Here is a 19,502-nt window from a genome sequence, read left to right as displayed (position 1 = left end):
CAGCACTTTATCCTTCTGAACAACAAAAGGACTGGTATAACTGTTAACCTAACACATTCTTCTAAATTTCACATTATTGTCTAGAATTTTAGCACTAGTTTGGTTTTAAACATAAAAATTCAAAAATTTAAGCTAAAAAATTTATACTTATAATGTTTTAAAACCAATTTCTTTGCTTACCGTAGCTTCTTGCATCCCACGCCTTCCTCCAGGACTCAGTTTGATTACTGATGTACATATCTTTTAGTAGTTCTTTGGCAAGGATCTGATGATGGTAAGCTCTTTTATTCTTTGTAGATCTGAATGCTCATTTTTCCTTCTCTGGAATAGTAGTTGAGTATAGAATTCTATATTGCATTATTTATCTTGGTATTTTGAGGACATTACTCCCCATTGTCTTCTGTGATTTATTATTGTTGATGAGAATGTCAAAAATTTGATGGTTGTTCCTTTGTAGGTAATGTGCCCCCTCCTTCCCCCTGTAGCTTTTAAGATATTTTTCTTTAGTCCTAAAATTCTAAAGCCTTATTCGTTCTCCTGAGCAATCAATATGGTTTTCAATAAAGAATTTATGTCTGCCTTCAATTCTGGAATATTCTCCATCAATATCTCTTCAAACACTGCCTTCTCTCCATTTCTATCCTTTTCTGTAGGAACTCCAAATAGATGTATGGTACAGCTTCTAAATCTATCCTTTCTTTCTCATTCTTTTTCATATTTTCCATCTCTTTATCTTTGTGCTTGTTATGGTTTAGATCTGAGGTATCCCTGAAAAGCTCATGTGTGACAATGCAAGAAGGCTTAGAGGTGAAATGACTTTTGAGTTTGTACCTAATCAGTACAATCATCCTTTAATAGAGATTAACTGGTTGCTAACTGTGGGCAGGCAGGGTGTGGCTGGAGACAGTGGGTCATTGGGGGTGTGCCTCTGGCATATATAGTTTGTCCCTGGTGAGCAAAAGCTCTCTCTGCTTCCTGATTGCCATGTCCTGAGCTGCTTTCCTCTGCCACTCTCTTCCATTGTGATGTCCTGCCTTTCCTCAGGCCAAGAGTGGCCACCTATGGACTAAGACCTCTGAAACGTTGAGTCCTAAAATAAACTTTTCCTCCTAAAATTGTTCTTGTCAGGTCTTTTGGTCACAGCAATGAAAAAAGCTGACTAAATTGCAATATTGTGTTATTTCTTGTTTTATCATCTGATTTACTAATTCACTCACTAAATTGTTCAACAGTGTATAATATATTGTTTGTCAGATATACTGATGTTCCCCCCTCTACCAAACTAAACCTTTGTTTTATTGCATATACTCTTGTTATCAACTCATTATCAGCTTTTGTTTTACCATCTCACATTTTTTCGTGGCTGTAAGATAGCATGTCTAAAACTCTCAAGACTAAAGTCTTTCATTACAATTTCCTTGAGTGTATATTCTGTTTTATTGCTGCTTTTTGTTTGCCTGCTTGCATTTTGACTATTTTTCTTGTCACAGATCTGCTTTTAAGTTTTGTAATTTTCTTGAGAAAATTCATTTTGCATAGGAGGTATTTTGTTTTGTTTTTCATCCACAACATCCCTTTTCATCAAATGGTTTAAAAGTTGTCTCCATCTGGCTCTTAGAATCCACTTCAGGAGTAGACCTTTCATTGGCATCTTAAGGTTTTTGGTCCATGGAGATATTTCAATTCTGTTCCCTAAGTCAAAGAATGATGTCCTCCCAAATTTTTAGTCACATTGTTGTCCTTGATTCTTACCTCTAAAACAATAGCTTTGGGTAGTTGCTTGGGGCTTTTTTCCATGTTGGTTCACAGGTAAAACAGTAAGTTTCCAGTTCCTTGCTTCATAAGTATACTAGATCTACTGATCTGCTACATGTGAGATGCATGAAGTTGAAATCCCAGCCCCTACTGCCCGATTTTTAAGCCTTATTTCTCCGAGGGACTATAGCTTTGGATATGGATCTTTGCTTCATTTCTAGCACATGGAGATCTTTAATCTTGTTTCTGGGCAAAGCTACATATTTTTAGATTTGTTTTTCTCCCATATTCTGTTTATCATTTCTATATACCCGAGAAATTTCTATTACCAAGAAGCTTCCAAATACATTAATACTGACTTTACTTTCTTGACTGTTAGTCATTTGTACTTATATTTAAATAGCCTTCAGATACTGAAAATGACTCATTCAATACATAAAAACCTAGAGGGAATTTGTCCTTAAAAAATAAAAACCTCCAACAAACCGTATTTGGAGTTTCATGTATTTTAGATACTTTAGATTAAAAAAAAAAAAAAAAAGGAAATAATGTCCCAGTTTTGAGTAGCAAAATTTATTTTATTTTATATTATTTTTGCGGTAAAATTTTAAAAAGTATGCATGTCATTCCTTAATAAAAAGTTAACATTAAAAAAGCAAGAAGTCATGCTTAAGGTTTATTAAAGTAAGCTAGTCACCTGTCTGAAATATATTGATTAGTGGATAATTAGAGTTCATAACCTCCCTAAAAGCTTATTCATGAAAAATATATTGCAATGTTCTGGTTCTGGTGAATGAGCAGTATTAAAAAAAAAAAAAAAGGTGGAACTTTTTCCTGCTTGATTTAGATTGCAAAATTAAACTTTAATTTATGTTCTAAAACCATAGCCTCAAAGCACCTAAGATATATATTAGGTATGTAACTATATCATACAGGCAGTATCTTTTGAAGTTGAAGGGAGAACATTCTCTAAGGAGAATGACCAGAATAATAGGAAAGGGGGAAAGGGGGAAGAGACTATTTTATGTCATGTATGTACCAGAGGATTCTGATATTTTCTCATAAGGAGGTTTGTTCTTCCAATCCACCACTATATATTAACCCCTATCTTTGTGATCTACTGTTACTGATCAGATTCAAATCCCTTAGGGAAACAAAGATGGCAAAAAGATTAAGAGTTACCACCCTAGGATTTGTATTTAGTTCATTTTCTTAAAAATACAAGTAATTAAGAGAAAAACTAAATATTTATTTTGGATGGAGAAAGAATGCTCAATTATAAAGTAAAGATGGAAAAAGAACAGAAATCAACATTGATGTATAATCATCTGCACAGACTGCAGCAGTATCTCAAAGTGTGAAATATTAGAATTGCCTGGGATATCAGTTAAAATGAAGACTGCCCATATTAGATCTACTGAATCTGAACTCTAAAAGTAGAGCAACAAACCTATTTTTTAAAAAACAACAAATAAAGTTATAGGACTTAGAATAAGAAAGAGACAGAGATAGAATTATTTATAGTACTATTTCCTTTATAACAGGAAGAAGAACTGCACCTAAAAAGACTTGACTTTACATTTTTAAAAAAAAAATTTTTGTTTTAGTTGTCAATGGGCCTTTATTTGTTTATATGTAGTGCTGAGAATTGAACCCAGTGCCTCACATATGATAGGCAAGCACACTACCACTGAGCTATAATCCCAGCCCAATTTCACATTATTGATAGCTGCCTGTAATATTAAACTGAATCAAAATTGAAACTTCAAAAAATATTTTGTGAAATAAAGTTACCTACTAGGTTCAAAATAGAATAACATCCTTTCATTCAATAAGCCAATAATAAAGATATATTCTAATTATGCATTCTGATTAAGAATAGCTTGGTACTAAGAAATTTATTTTAGCCTGGCCTGTTATTTCTGATCCAATCACAATTTATCCCTAATTTAAAAGTTAAGAACTACTCCTGAGTTTAAACAAATGTCTCTGAGCTACAATGAATAATAAATTTGTTTGACTTTTTAAATCATAAGGCAAAGAAAAGAAATGCTTTTTTGTTTGGTATCAGGGATTGAACCCAGGGGCACTTAACCACTGAGCCACATCCCCAGTCCTTTTAAATTTTAAGACAGGGTCACTAGGTTGCTTATGGCCTGTCTAAGTTGCTGAAGCTGGCTTCCAACCTACAATCTTCCTGCCTTAGCCTCCCTAGCTCCTGGGATTAAGGACTGACTGGCAAGAAATACTTCTTATGAATAAGTATTCACCACTTTAAAAATCAATTTCGGAATGAAATAATTTTAAGAAAAAAAATTTTAGTTTTACAGAAATCGGGGCATGAACAACAGCAAATGTAAAGATGGAAACTATTTTTTTTTCTTTTGAGAATTAAAATAACAATCCAATATATCACCATCAATCAGAGTTTCAGATTTTTGATGAACAAACTAGAATGTATAGGACTCTATAACTCTGGGATATCCTAATTCTACCAATGAGGAAAATGAAAATTAACTATATGAATAATAAAATCTAATTTTGCCTAAGAATTTTTAAGGAACACCACATAGGAAGAATACTAGGAATACAAACTACTAGTAGTGCAAATATTTTTATTTTTATTGGGACTTCTTTTCTAATTGAAAAGGACTTTCTTTGTCATCCAGCAGGGTCCTGAAACTTCTTGGCTGGAATTCAGATATCCAAAGTTTTGGTTACCTACAGCATCTACTCTTTATATAGTAGCTTACAAGCATCAAAGGCCACCCTCACCTGATGCTTGGCCGGATCTATGCCCTCCAAAAATGTCTTCATGTCCTCCTGCTTGTCCTGTGAAAGGAAAAAGAAGAACTCACGGAACTTATTCCAAAAATGAAAATCACATTTGGCCATGAAGACCTTGTGACTGGTATTTCAGGTGCTGGGCTTTGTTTACCTCAGGATCTTCAACTGAAAAGATGCTCTACGAGACTATAATCTCATGAGCAGAGTATGATTTTTTTAGGGTAAGATAATGTGATTTTCTTCTAATTAAACTTCATTATAAACCATCTTAAATAAAACAGTAATTCTGTTGAATTCTTTGCACTCATGCCTTTGTTTCAAAAGGCAATTAAAGGCACAAAAGTGTCATTTAAAAATAACCAAGGAAAATAAAGAAATCAAAAGATTTGTAAATATCAAAAATTGGGGGAAAATAGTAAGAAAAATGCTGTAATTTCATTAGATAAGCAGCCCCCCCCCATATAAATGTACTTAGTGCTTGCCTTTATACAACTGAACAAGAACCTTCAAAGAATTTGAGATGAAATATCTGTATTTTCTCTAAATCTCAACTCCTAACAGAAACTACCTAATGATGTGACATACACAACTGAGGAAATGGCAGCATGCTTTTCAGTCATTGAATGGAATCAGTAAAGCCTTTAAATTAAGAAATGTGGCCTATCTTCAACAGATGAATGGATAAAGAAAATGTGGCATATATACACAATGGAATATTATTCAACCTTAAAGAAGAATGAAATTATGACATTTGCTGGTATAAATGGATGGAGCTGGAGAATATCATGCTAAGCGAAATAAGCCAATCCCAAAAAACCAAGGGCCAAATGTTTTCTTTGATATGCAGATATTAACTCATGATATGGTGGGGAGCCCTAGAGAGGAATAGAGTAACTTTAGATTAGGTAGAGGGGAGTGAAGGGAGAGGAGGGCATATGAGGGTAAGAAGGATAGTAGAATCAATCAAGTATTATTACCCAGTGTACATACAATATGATTACATGACTGGTAGGATTGTATATCATGTACAACCAGAAGAATGAGAAATTATACTCCATTTATGTATGATGTATCATAGTGCATTCTACTGTCATGTATAACTAATTAGAACAAATTTTAAAAATTTTAAAAAAGAAATGTGGCCTAGCGAAGGCTTTACCTCCAAATGACTCCAATCTCCTTACCTGAGTCATATGTTTACCCCAGGGGCTATATGCTACAGATTCAGTAAGAAAGTATTCTAAGACAATTACATAATTTGAAGACACTGACTCTCAAGGCAAAAATCTATTTTTCTACTTTGAAACTTGGCTATATTGCCACTTTCTAGAAGTAGATCGAAACTGTTTTTGAAACAGTTTGAGATTTACAGTGGTATTATTTGATGCTTACATTAACCTATATATATTTATTAATCTTAGTCTTCTAGATTTCCATTTTTTAGTTGTCAATGGACCTTTACTTTATTTATTTATATGCAGTGCTGAGAATCAAACCCAGTGCTTCACACATGCTCGGCAAGCACTCTACCAGTGAGCCACAACCCCAGCCCCTAGATTTTCCATTTTAAAAGTGATATTGAATGAATGAACTATAACTACACACAATAATATGGATGAATCTCACAAATATTAAGCAAAGGAAGCCACCCATTGGGGGGTGATGGGTAATGACTGAAAGGGGGACAAGATGGGGCTTCAATTTACAAATAAATTTTGCTAAATGGATGAGAAATAGATTATTTCTTATATTGTTCTAGCTATTCCCAAGGACATAAAAACAACAGTAAAATACACATCATCTAAGTTTGTAACCTCAGAAAATAATTTTCTGTGTTTATGAAGGAAAAAAACGTGGAAATAACTTATATCTTAAAATTTTATTAGTCTTGAACAAATATTCTCTTTACAAGTAAAGCTAACATTCATAATTAGTATAAACAACTTTGATTCCTGTTTTTAAAGGGTTTAGTGATCAGAGATTTGGGGGGCAATTTGTTTTACATTATGGGATATGTTATTAAATTAAATTAAAAGTTTTTTTGTGCTGGGGATTGAACTCAAGGCTCCACACATGCTAAATATATACTGTACCACTGAGGTAGACATCCAGTTCTATTATTAATTTTAGAACGTAAAATGTTATAAATATAAAGTTGTAACATTGTTTTATCAACTATTTTATCAAACATATTGTTCAAAATCAAAGGAATAAATGTGTATTTATCTCTTTGACTTCTTTTTCCTGAGAGACATGTTTACCCTAGGGGATATATGCTACAGATTTAGTAAGAAAGTATTCTAAGATCATTACATGATTAGAAGACACTAACTCTCAAGGCTTACTTCCTTTTCCTTTCCCTGCCCATATTGTTTTCAATGAATAGCAAGTCCCATTCAAACAAATAATAAGCACACAGTATCACAATGGAACCTATCAAGAATTCCCTACAAATACAGAAACTGAATAAAATTTTAGTTAAATATCCCCTATGCTATCTAAGAAGTTAAAGAGAATATGCACTCTTTAAATAAATAACTGAACAAAATGATAGTTGAAAGAGTTAAAAAAAAAAGTTTTAACTGAATAATGACAAAGATTAAGTGGAGAGATTATATTTGTAACTAACTAAAATTCAATGTCAAACAAAATCTTCCCACTTCTTCAACAATATTTAAGTAGGATAAAACAATGAGAGAAAAAACACTTAGGATGGAAAAGATAATGGCAATATTACAATGCCAGATTATTCTTTATTGAAGTAGACTTAGTAAATTAATTGTGTGGTTTGGAGATCAATATCTTTCACCTATTAAAATAATCTGTAGACTATTTTAGAATGAACTAAATCTACTACCTGTTCATTTTAAGTATTCCCCCAAAATGAAGTGTTCGAAATAATTGATGATACATCCAGTATATACAAAAAGTTTTAAGAGAATAATTTATATAACATTTATCACTAATGATTCATACATTAAAAATTCATTTTCTTCAAGGATTTCAATTACACTTAATGTATCCTTGGGCTAAGAAAACATTCCAGACCATCTACCCTATCTCTACACAGGGAGTTGAGTTAATATATTCTTTAGAAATCATAAAATTAAGATTTCTTTAGCTAGGTTACTAAATATCATTGAGTTTAAAAAAAAAAAAAAAAAACCTTATTTTAAAAAGAAAAGGAAAAAAAGGACAGGGAATAAAAGCAGCCTAGTGATTTGCCCAGTGACAATGAAACAGCCAAAGTAAGAATAGAAATTTTATACCCCTCAGCACTAGAAAAAGGCACTTTCTCTCTTCTAGATGCTAAATTACTAATATTTATATGACCTCGGTAAAAGAGTAGAGAAGATAGTATTAAATTTCATTTTACACATGAGAACAGTGAGGCAAGTATTTGATTATAAACTATTAGTTTGATGACAACGATGAAAATTTAGGGGCCTCTTCTAATGTACAGTGGCATTAACACTTTCTGAACAACTAAATGTAGCCTTTGTCATTCATAAGGCCTCTATTCAGGTACAGTTACAGAAGACCTTCCATAGATATTTCTTTCTTTTCAGTAGATGTACTTTTACATAGCATTGTAGGCCTAAAACACTAAATTGGCTCACAGAATCTCTATATGAACGTAATTAGAATGTATTTGCCTTTTCTAATATCTATGTTAGTTGTTTTCTATGAGAAATATTTTTTTCTTTTGAGTTCAGAAGCTACTTATTATTATATCATAGTATACCTCTTCTAGAAATGGAAAACAGGTCAAAGAGCTAGGAACAAGAAAGGAATAATTAACCAATTTACATATTATTCTTTCTCCCATTCCAATTGAGCTTTGTTGGCAAATTCATGTGAAGTAAATTCTAACAAATGACAAACATTTCTTCCATTTAACAAATGTATGAAAGTTTTAATACTGAAATTAACATGCCATGAAGAAAAAGACCATATTATCCTCACAAATGGTTTGGAAAATACAAATACCAAATCAAAAAGAATTCTAACATGTTAGCCAATACAGTGTTGTCACCTAAATATTAAGTGATTTTGGGAACTTTGACTTGATACAGTTCTCTTTCATTAATAAGAATCAGGACTATAACAATAGAATGCCTAGGCATAGAAACCTAGAAAATACTGACTTCAAAGCAGAACAAAATTAAAGCAAGCAAGAGAAAGAAAGCAAGAGAGTAGTGCTACTTATAATCCAAATTATACTGTTAATCAGTTATTGTTAAACAAGTTTTCCACCTAGAACTTCCGAGAATCATGAAGGAGAGTTAGAGGACTATAGAAAAGGAAGTCAAGCCATATGTGCTTTAGCTGAAGTAACCTATAAAGATGAAAACAGTAAGAAATATTTAAGTTCTGTTTTCTTCTCTAAAGACCAGAGTTGAGGAAAACAGCCTGGAATAATATAGGATGCTAGAACAGTGGCTCAGAGACTCTGAGAGTTGGTCAACTTCAGTTTGAAAAAGGTTGCTTATTGGTTGTTTCTGGTCAAATAGCTCAGATAAAATTTTATAAAGACAGTAATACTATGAAAAATACCTTTCAGAGCAACAAGATAAAGTGATTTCCAAAGGCTTTAATTTTTTTTTTAAAGAATCTGTGTACTACAGAATGCTAACATGTTTCAATGAAATTTTTCTTATAATGGGTCTCTACCATTTTATGCCTCAAATCACAACAAATACTAAAAATAAACCAAACCTAATAAAGAGATGCTATGCAAAGAAAATGCATAAAGGATGCATTTTTTGATTAGGTCTTTTTCTTTCCTTTAAATCAATATAAGAATGATTCCCACTACAGCAGTAGTAACAAGAGATTTACAAAACAAGGATCTTCAAGAATGTATGGGGTAAACACTATACTTATAGAGTAGTTGAAATGATTCTACATGGTGAAGAGTAGAATTCATGTGCATAGCTTTTTCAAAAAAAGTTCAAAAAAACTCTACACTTAATGACAAATTCTTATTTAATATTTTTATATTCAAAAAGAACATTCAAAGTGACCTATTTAAGAATACTAAACTGGTCCAAAAGTTTTAAATAATGGGTTATAATTCAAAATTATGCACTTATATTAATAAGACAAGCAAGCCAAAATACAACCCATATTCTCTAAGTGTATGGATATTCAATTTTCTTCTGATTAGAAAATATCTATAAATATTTTTACTTTAAAATATTTTTAGAATCAGAAAAAATGAAGTTTCAAATAACTGCCTTATAAATACAACTAAAACATGCACATATTTTAAAGATATACTGAAAATATTCAAGTATGCCATCAGTTCTGGCTGTGAATTTTGTAAAAGCAATAAATAAGAAAATTTCAAGACTTTTTAAAAAAGTTTTTATTTGTTAATAGACCTTTGTTTTTTATATATTTATTTATATGTGGTACTGAGAATTGAACCCAGTGTCTCACACATGCCAGGCAAGCAGTTTACCACTTGAGCCCAGCTCTCAAGACTTTTGTTAAAACTAAGTTCTAAATGATACCCATTACACATTTAGAATAAAGTCTGAAAACTTCTCAGTTTCATCTCAGGAAATAAAACTGAAAAAAAAAAAATTATTGCAGTAAAATATTTTTAATATTTAAATTAAAAATATAAATTAATATAATTATAATTAATATGTTAATGCATTCTGATGAAGAATATCTAAAAGAATAGGAAACAATTATTTATTTGTTCATTTATTTGTTCATTTGTACAATTTGGGGCACCAAACCCAAAGCCTTGTGCATGCTAGACAGGTGACTCTACCACTGAGATAAACCTCAGCCACAAATGTTTCCTGTTTTTGATTAGGTCTTTTTCTTTCCTCTGGCATTCAGTAAAGCTTGAAATTATAAAACTTGTAGGTTTAATTATCAAAATGATACTTTCTCATACTAAAGAATAATTTCTCATTTTTATTAATAGGAAAAGCTTAATATTAAAAGTGAGATATAAATCCACAGATAGCAAAAGCATGGAATACGGGATATTTTTTTCAATTTTTTTTTTTTTTTTAGTTGTAGTTGGCACAATATCTTTATTTATTTATTTATTTTTATGTGGTGCTGATGATCAAACCCAGTACCTCACACTTGCAAGGCAAGTGCTCTACCACTGAGCTATAGTCCAAGCCCCATTTTTTAAAAGCCAAACTCAATTATAAAATAATTTTTAAAAAGAAAAAGGAAAAAGCTATGCACATGAATTTATTCAATCTAACAGCATACATAAATAGTGAAAAACAAAGAGCAAGTCAAAAGTTCAATAATTAAGTGAATGATTATGGTTCATCAACTTGATGGAGTATTATGCAATACTCATAAATACAGAGACTATATCAATATGGAAAAGACTGATAGAACACAATAGAAAAAATAGAAAATAACTTTATTACTGTATAATTACATGTAAATATGAATGCAAAAAATAGATTGTAAAATACAAAAATAAACAATTGTTAAAACAGTAACACTATTTTTCTTAAATTATTTAAGATATGTATTTATCTGAGCCCCATTTTATTTTTTTAAAATATTTTTTAGTTGTAGATGGACACAATACCTTTATTTTATTTATTTATTTTTATATGGTGCTAAGGATCAAACCCAGTGCCTCACACATGCAAGGCTCCACCACTGAGCTACAATCCCAGCCCAGAGACCCTTTTGTTAACCCTGTATTTTGAATATAAACAAATATGGTAAATTCAAGTAGTTGTATCTATTCATTTAATACAATTTTCCTAAGAAGCCAAATCATAAACACTAATTTCCTAAAGATTAAAAGACTGTGAAAATAAAATATTTAAAAATATTTCATAGCAGATTTTTAATTCAGTCAGAGTAAGTAAAGTTTTGCTGTGCATTAAAGCACATTTAACAGTTCTTCTTTTTCCTATTTAATATTTTTGGAACTCTGAATAAACAGGTTAAGATAATTACTTTGTTAGAGAAAAGTAAAAGATAAAAGGATAAAAGCAGTAAACTTTGGCTATAGTATCTAAACTTTATGCTCTATGTTATCTATTTCAAGTGATGAAATACTTTAATTCCTCATTTTTATAGATGACCCAAAGCAACTCTAATAAAAGATAGAAAGAAGGCAGAAGATTCAGATCTACTCTTTTATAATTCTCATTCTAAAAAGTACACCTCTCAGAAATTTTACTGATAGCACAGATCCTGATTAACAAGAATGACTGACACTCTTATCATTGTAATACATAGTATTTGTAAAAATTATAACAGCATAATCACATTATACATTTATTTTAGTCAATTATTTTCCAACAATATTCTCAGGTATCTACGTTTGTTATAGGAAATGATTCAAAAAACATTTGCAGTATTTGTTTTAATAACTAAAACTACTAAAGTTAATTCTCTATTATATAGCTATGTATGTCTCATGCAGTTTTTGGTGGGAGAGCTTTTTTGGGGGTACTAGGGATTAAAGCCAGGGGCACTCAACGACTGAGCCACATCCCCAGACCGTTTTTTGTATTTTATTTGGAGACAGGGTCTCAACTGGTTTGCTTAGGGCCTTGCTAAGTTGCTGAGGCTGACTTTGAACTCAAGATCCTCCTGCCTCAGCATCCTAAATTATTGGGATTGCAGATGTACACAGTTTCATTCAGTTTTTTTTAAGAAATATATAAGAATTCTGGAAGAAAATTCTTAAAAAACTCTCACAAAATAAGTCAAACCACACATTCAGTAAGAAACATGAACCTTTTAAGCATTACAATTATTAATTGTATTATTTATAATTTTTCCATGGTTCTAAGGATTATTACATGTATGAACCTTCCATCTAATATGAAAGTTTTAAACGGTAAACAAAAAATACTAGAAGAACAGTGAAACAGAATGTTTTAATAATGCTGTTAGGAGGATGGTTAACAATAAAAACCTTTGTTTTTAAATGTCAAATCAAATAAACAAAAGAAATCAAAGTGATTTGACATATTATTCTATTTTGTGAACATATCACTGAATTTAAGATTTGTCTAATAAAGGTCAGTTTAAAAAGTACAGAAACATCAGTTGGGAGTAGCGTATAAAAAGGAATTATAGTTTTACCTAAGAAACAGTATGCCCTATTAAACACTTTTAAATGTGTTTTTAAAATTATTTAATACATGCAAGAACCACAAGTAACCATTTTTTACAGTTATTTTATATAAAGTATACAAACTATTGATATTTACTAGTGTTTTGTAAACATTAAACATAAATATTAAGATTCATAAAAAAATATTTGAAATAAAAAATATCTTACTAAATCAGCTCCTGCTTGAAGTAAAACATCTGCAACGTCTGTATGTCCATTTTCACAAGCATAAGTCAGGGCTGTGTCTCCTGTTGCTGTCGTAGCATGCACATTAGCACCTAGCAAACAAAAATAATGTATTTATTTTGTGAACTACACAATTATATTAGTTCACTTTTACAATCTGGTAAAACTGTCGAATTCGAAATGTGAAAACATTATCAGAATGCATTGTAAGTAGCCTTGTTTTCTTTTAAAAATGCTTCATAAAAATGCTTTAGCCACACAGGAAAGAACTAAATCAAATAATTTTAGAACTTAGAAATTTGCCTATACACTCATCCCTAATAAGATATATCTTACAGGCTAGGGATATATCTGAGTGATAAGAGTGTGCTTATATACGTGAGGCCCTGGGTTCAATTCCCAGCACCACAAATTAAAAAAAGAAATATGACATACTCTAAGAAATAAAAGAGTTGCAAAAATAAAGAAACAATTTTTGGAAATCATAGTGGCAGTGTTGATTTGTATTCTAAAATGATCCTATGGATATCATAGTAAAATAAGTAATAGTAAATAAGTAGTAAAAACCCCCAAATTTTTGACATAGTTAAGAGAAAACAGTGCTAGTCATGAAAATGCACCCCTGTAATCCTGCCAGCCAGGGAGGCTGAGGCAGGACGATTTCAAGTTCACATCAAGCCTTAGCAACCTAGCAAGACCCTATCTCAAAATAAAATATAAAATTAAAAATGGATGGGGATATGGCTCAGTTTCTTTCTTTCTTTTTTTTTTTCCTTCCTTTCTTTTGGTACCAGGGATTGAATTCAGAGGCACTTAACCACTGAACCACATCCCCAGCTCTTTTCTTTTTACTTTTTGGGTGCTGGAGATTGAATTCAGAGGCACTCAATCATTGAGCCACATCCCTAGCCCTATTTTGTATTTTATTTGGAGACAGGGTCTCACTGAGTTGCACAGTGCATCGATGTTACTGAGCCTGGCTTCTGCCTCAGCCTCCACAGCTGGCTGCCAGATGGAATATGGCTCAGTGACAGCGCTTATCTAGCATGCTTGAGGCCCTGGGTTTAATACCAAGTACCACAAAAACAAAACAAACAAACAACAACAAAAAAAAACCATAAAGAGAAAATACAGATATAATTGTTAAGGTTAAATAAAAACCCTGAGATTCTGAACTGGAAGTTTCCATAGAAAATATTTATTTATTTATTCAGTATGGTGATGGAACTCATAGGCACTCGAGTATCACTGAGCCATATTCCTAGTCCTTTTATTTATTTTTTTATCTTGAGACAGGGTCTCAATAAGTTGCTTAGAGTCTCACTAAAATTGCTGAGGCTGGTCTCAAACTTGTAATCCTGCCTCAGCCTCACTCCTGAGTCCTTGGTATTACAGGCATGCACCAACCATGCCTGGCTCACAATGTATTTTCTATCTGTAAGAAAAATACATATTTCCTATCCCTGACCAATTGAAAAGGCCTAGGGACAATGATAAACCAAGCAGAAGCAGCATTTCAAGCTTTGATTATGGACTCTAAGTACAGAGCAGGAACTGAACAAGATGAGCCTGGAACACCTGGCCACATCAGAAAGCAAGGAAACTATCAAGAGACTCTAGTGAGGTTATACAAAAAAGACTTAGGGGCCAACCTTATTGACAAATGATATTCAAATTGTCCCCCCCTTTTTTTTTGCATCAAAAAAGAATGATGATTGTGGTGAAGTAAAAGCCAATATATATATGTTTAAATCTAAAAGTTCAAAATGATGTTCAAATCAAAAACAAAAAACAAAACCACTTCAATGCTACCTTTGATGAATGCTAGGGTACCATCTCATTATTTTGAAAACTAAAAAGGAAAAAACAAATTAAAAATTTATCCTGCCATTCTTATATGAACTGTACTTAAGGGCAACTAAACAATTGTTATGGGGAAGTTTCTCTTTATAGACAGACATAGTCCAGCTAATAAACAAGAAAGGAATAATAGAATTTAGAATATCACCACGTTGCAACCCTAGTGTATTAAGAAATCTAAGCAATGGTGATCACGGCTAATAATATCGCAAAAAGAGAGACAACTGACATTTATTCCCTCCTAAAAAAGTACATTAATGCCACCTATGAAATCTTCCCTTAAAAAAAAAAAAAATTCAAACCTGAATATAAACAGGTGTCTAAATCTAACTATTAATTCATGAAAGGAATAGAAAAACAAATACATAAAATCATGGAGATATAATCAGCGAAATCCACACTTTGGGAAACCTAAAGGATAAATATACTATTTCTTCAAACAAAACATTACAAGAAAAAAAAAAGAAAAATGAAGGGGAGCCTACTTTATAGTGTCTGTATGAATCGTTTTTTTGTGGTGCTGGGGATCAAACCCAGGGCTTCACTCATGCTAGGCAAATACACTACCACTAAGCTACATCCCAGCCTGTGTGAATCTTATTTGATACCTGATTAAATTCATCATTAAACACAAACATACACATTTATAAAACTATCAAAGAAATATGAAATGTGCTAAGATATCTGCTAAGAAATACTAAAAATTTTAGGTAGAAAATGGTACTATGGCTATGGTTTAAAATTATCTTTTACAGAAGCATACTGATGTATTTACTGATAATTTAACAAAAATAAATTTTAAAATATATTCAAATTTTTAAAAGTAAAGTGTTTATTTTTAAATAAAAAATGATTTCATAAAAACAAATGGGGGTGCTGGGCATTGTGGCACACGCCTGTAATTACAGCAACTCGGAGGCTAAGGCAGGAGAATCCCAAATTCAAGGACAGTCTCAGTAACATAGCAAGACCCTGCCACAAAAAAATAAAAAGGTTGAGGGGAATGGTTTGGGAGACTGGGGATGTAACTCAGTAGTACAGCACTTGCCTAGAATGTACAAGGTATTGAGTTCAATTCCCAGTAACATAAAAAAATAAATAAATAAATAAGTTAATTAATTTGACATAGAACACCCTTGGTTTCAATCCCCAGTACAATAAATTATATAGAAGGTATAGAGATAAAATAAGATTGGTCATGAATTAAAATTAAACATTTGCCCACTTAAAACTGGGTGATGGGTTCTTAAGAGTTCATTATACTATATTCCAAAAATACTATAATGAAGGGGCTGGGGTTGTGGCTCAGTGGTAGAACCCTTACCTAGGACATGCAAGGCCCTAGGTTCAATCCTCGGTACCACATAAAAATGAATAAATAGGACTGGGGTTGTGGCTCAGCATGTGTGAGGTCCTAGGTTTGATTCTCAGCACCACATAAAAAATAAATAAACAAAATAAAGGTATTGTGTCCAATTATAACTAAAAAATATTTTTAAATGAATAAAATAAAGGTATTATGTGCAACTATGACTAAAAAATAAATATTAAAAAATACTATAATGAAAAAGTTTAAAGTTTTTTGGTTTTTTTTAATTATATAAGCAATGCATTAAAAACCTACTGGATTTTTCTTTAGTGCTACACTATAAGAACTTCATGTAAATAAATCACACTCTATGTGTGATTCTTCTTAATGAATCACAATAGGAGAAAAAAATTTTAGCTGGCGATCATATAAAAAAGTGATTCTAACTCCTGAGATAATTCTGGCAACTACATACTTCCAATCAGCAAAAGAAGCTAAATATGAGAATCAATGGTGATAGAGTAGGAAACAATAATTATCTAGAGTTCTAAATTTAAATATTGGCTCTATCACTATTAGTCTGGTTACCTTAGAGTAGTTGTGTGACATAACTGTGCACCAGTTTCCTGATCTACAAGAATATGTTTAATATGTCTTTCTACACAGGGACTGGGAACAATTTATAGAGATAACATAAGACTGAGCAGAATGCCTGGTGTTCAATTATTTCTTTTTGTTGCTGTTGCTGCAGTACTAGGCATTGAACACAGGCATGTTATGTATGAACTACACCCCTAACCTTTTTCTAAACTTTTAACTTTTGAGATAAGATATCACTAACTTCCTCAAGCTGTCTTCAAATTCACAATCTTCCTGCCTTAGTCTTTCAACTCGCTGGGATTACAGGTATGTGTCACCAAACCCAACTGCAATGATTTCTTAATATACATTTATTCCTTCTTTTAGAAACAGTATGACTTTAGCTTAAGTGAGGAATATGGAAAGAATACAGAAAGGTAACCATTGGTAGAGAAAGACTCTTGAATTGAACACAGTCACAGAAAATGATGGAGGAATAATGACTAAATAACACATATACAAATTAGAGTGAATAATAATACAAGTATCTGTGTCAGGAAAAAGGTCGGTGGTTGGTTTGTCCAAACTGTAAATCATCCAAACCATTAACAATCTGATTTTAAATATTACTTAAATAATTGAAAGGAAATTTTGAAACTGGGCTATATTTAAACTAATGGTAACAACAAAAGTTTAAAAAGTAAATGGAGTTTTGCTAAACATTTTACTTTTCTTTACAGATGCATTTCTCTATATAGCAAGTTTTAAACAATATATCAAACATGGCTAAAATGAAAAATTCTGAATTATTTCCAAAAGACATAAAAGCTTACATCTATCTGGATTAATTTTTTCTGGCATATCCTACAAAACTGTCTTTGTGGTGAGAACATTTTGAAATACATACTGCATTATTGTTAACTATAGTTACTATTTATGTAATAGGTCACTAACAATTATTCCTCCTAATTTATTTCCTTTGACTAAGGTCTGTCTCCCTTTTCCCATCCACCTTTTAATCCTCCAAATCCCTCCCCCCAGACTCTGGTAATTACTATTTACTCTCTATTTCTGTGAGTTCTACTGTTTTATAGACTACATATAAGTGAATCATTATTTACATATGTCTTTTTTTGGCACAAGGTATTTTTAAAATCACATACCAGCAGCCAGCAAATATTTAACCAATTCCAGGTGTCCCTCCTGAGAAGCCTCCATCAGAGGTGTGGAGCAGCCAAGTTCTATATCTGCCCCTGCCTTAATAAGGAAATCTGCAACTTCAGAAAATCCTCCACAGCAAGCCAAGGTAAGAGCAGTTTCTTGGGTTTCTTCTGTCTGAGCGTTTATATTTGCTCCTAGGAAAACATAAAAATAAATCGGACTAAATGCAAGAGAATTATAATAAAAATATTAGTCTTAGTTGCAATAATCAACTTTATGAACTCTGTCTTCTCTGCTTTGGTGGTTCTTTCCAGAATGCTGAGAATTTATGTTATCATCAATGGAAAAAAAAAAAAACAATATTCTAGTCATAGTAACCTTCACTGACACTGACATAAAACATATGAAGAGGGGCTGGGGATGTGGCTCTAGCGGTAGCACGCTCGCCTGGCATGCGTGCGGCCCGGGTTCGATCCTCAGCACCACATACAAACAAAGATGTTGTGTCTGCCGAGAACTAAAATAAATAAATATTTAAAAAAAAAATAAAAAAAAAACATATGAAGAAAACTCTTTTTTAGGAAAGGAGGGGAGGGTACTAGGGATTTAAACCAGGAGCGTTTCACCACTGAGCTATATACATCCCAACCCCCTTTTCATTTTGAGAAAGTCTCAATAAATTGCTTAGGGTCTCACTAAGTTGCTGTGGCTGGCCCTGAAATTCTAATTCCCCTATTTCAGCCTCTCAGAGTCACTGGGATTACAGGCATGTGGCACCATGCCCAGATTTTTGTTTCTGTTTTGTTTTTTTTAAAGATCCAGTCTTCCTTTGTTTCCCAGGCTGGTCTCAAACTCAGGGGTTTTCAAGCAATCCTCTCACTTCAACCTCTCCAGTAGCCGGGACCATAGGAATGTACCACCATGCCCAATTTAAAATTCTTTCTTAAGCAATATAACTGCTTTACCTTGTGCTAAGAGTAGTGCCACCATCTCTTCATGTCCTTCCCGAGCAGCTTCCATCAAGGGAGTGTATCCTTCATCATTAACTTCTTCAAGATTTGCTCCCCTTTCAATAAGTAGAGCTGCCAATTCAACATGTCCTCCACAGGCAGCTAGCGTCAATGGAGACTCGAATGAATCTGCAGGCATGTTCACTTGAGCACCACTGTCCAAAAGCAAACGTGCCACCTCTACATGTCCATCCTGCAGATTTTCAGGGTAAAGCAAGGAGAGAATTTTTTTTGTTTTGAGATTTTTTAAGTTGGAGAAGAGAAGCAACAGATTGAAGACAGAAAGGAAGATTAGAAGAATTAGCTTAGGCAGCATACCATCTGAGAATTATGAAAAGTCCACTAATATTATTTTAAAGTAATATTAAATTATTTTTCCTTAATTTTGAGTCAGAATTTATTTTAAACATTGAGTCAAAAAAATTTTAAAAAAGAAATCAGACTTGGGGTCATACAATCACAATTCTAAATAATTTTAACTTCCACATTCTTTTAAGTTCAAAAAACTATTAAATCCATAGTTAATAGAACCTCAATATAACTACTCTTTATACAACTGCCAGGTCAAATATTGCTGACCCTCAAACTTACAGGGTGTCCTGTTCACTTGTGGCAACTATATTAGATCTATTTTATAAACAAAGGCTTGGCAAAAAAATAACACAACAAACTCTGTAAAATATTATGTCTCTATGATAATAAGCCACTGTGGAATCATTCT

The 19,502-nt window shown here is 32.2% G+C and overlaps 1 protein-coding gene across 5 annotated transcripts in view; it reads right to left on the bottom strand.

Annotated features, from left to right (window-relative positions):
• The window catches only part of LOC107151461 (ankyrin repeat and KH domain-containing protein 1), an 84,175-nt gene that overhangs the window by 48,239 nt on the left and 16,434 nt on the right, over positions 1-19,502 (bottom strand). For 3 of the 5 annotated variants that reach the window (XM_048811650.1, XM_048811649.1, XM_015496890.2), the window contains exons 6-8: positions 18,737-18,974; positions 17,774-17,965; positions 12,845-12,954 (exon numbers count right to left, since the gene is read on the bottom strand). In XM_048811650.1, coding sequence (XP_048667607.1) covers positions 12,845-12,954; positions 17,774-17,965; positions 18,737-18,974 — 540 coding nt within the window. Of the gene's footprint in view, positions 1-4,530; positions 4,588-12,844; positions 12,955-17,773; positions 17,966-18,736; positions 18,975-19,502 lie in introns of all 5 variants that reach the window. The other 2 variants (XM_048811648.1, XM_048811647.1) reach the window with 1 other exon arrangement.

This window comes from Marmota marmota, unplaced genomic scaffold (genome assembly GCF_001458135.2).
Source record: "Marmota marmota marmota unplaced genomic scaffold, marMar, whole genome shotgun sequence".
In the NCBI taxonomy this organism is placed as follows: domain Eukaryota; kingdom Metazoa; phylum Chordata; class Mammalia; order Rodentia; family Sciuridae; genus Marmota; species Marmota marmota.
Note: the sequence above shows the minus strand (reverse complement) of the source record. Positions and strands in the feature narration are given on the sequence as shown.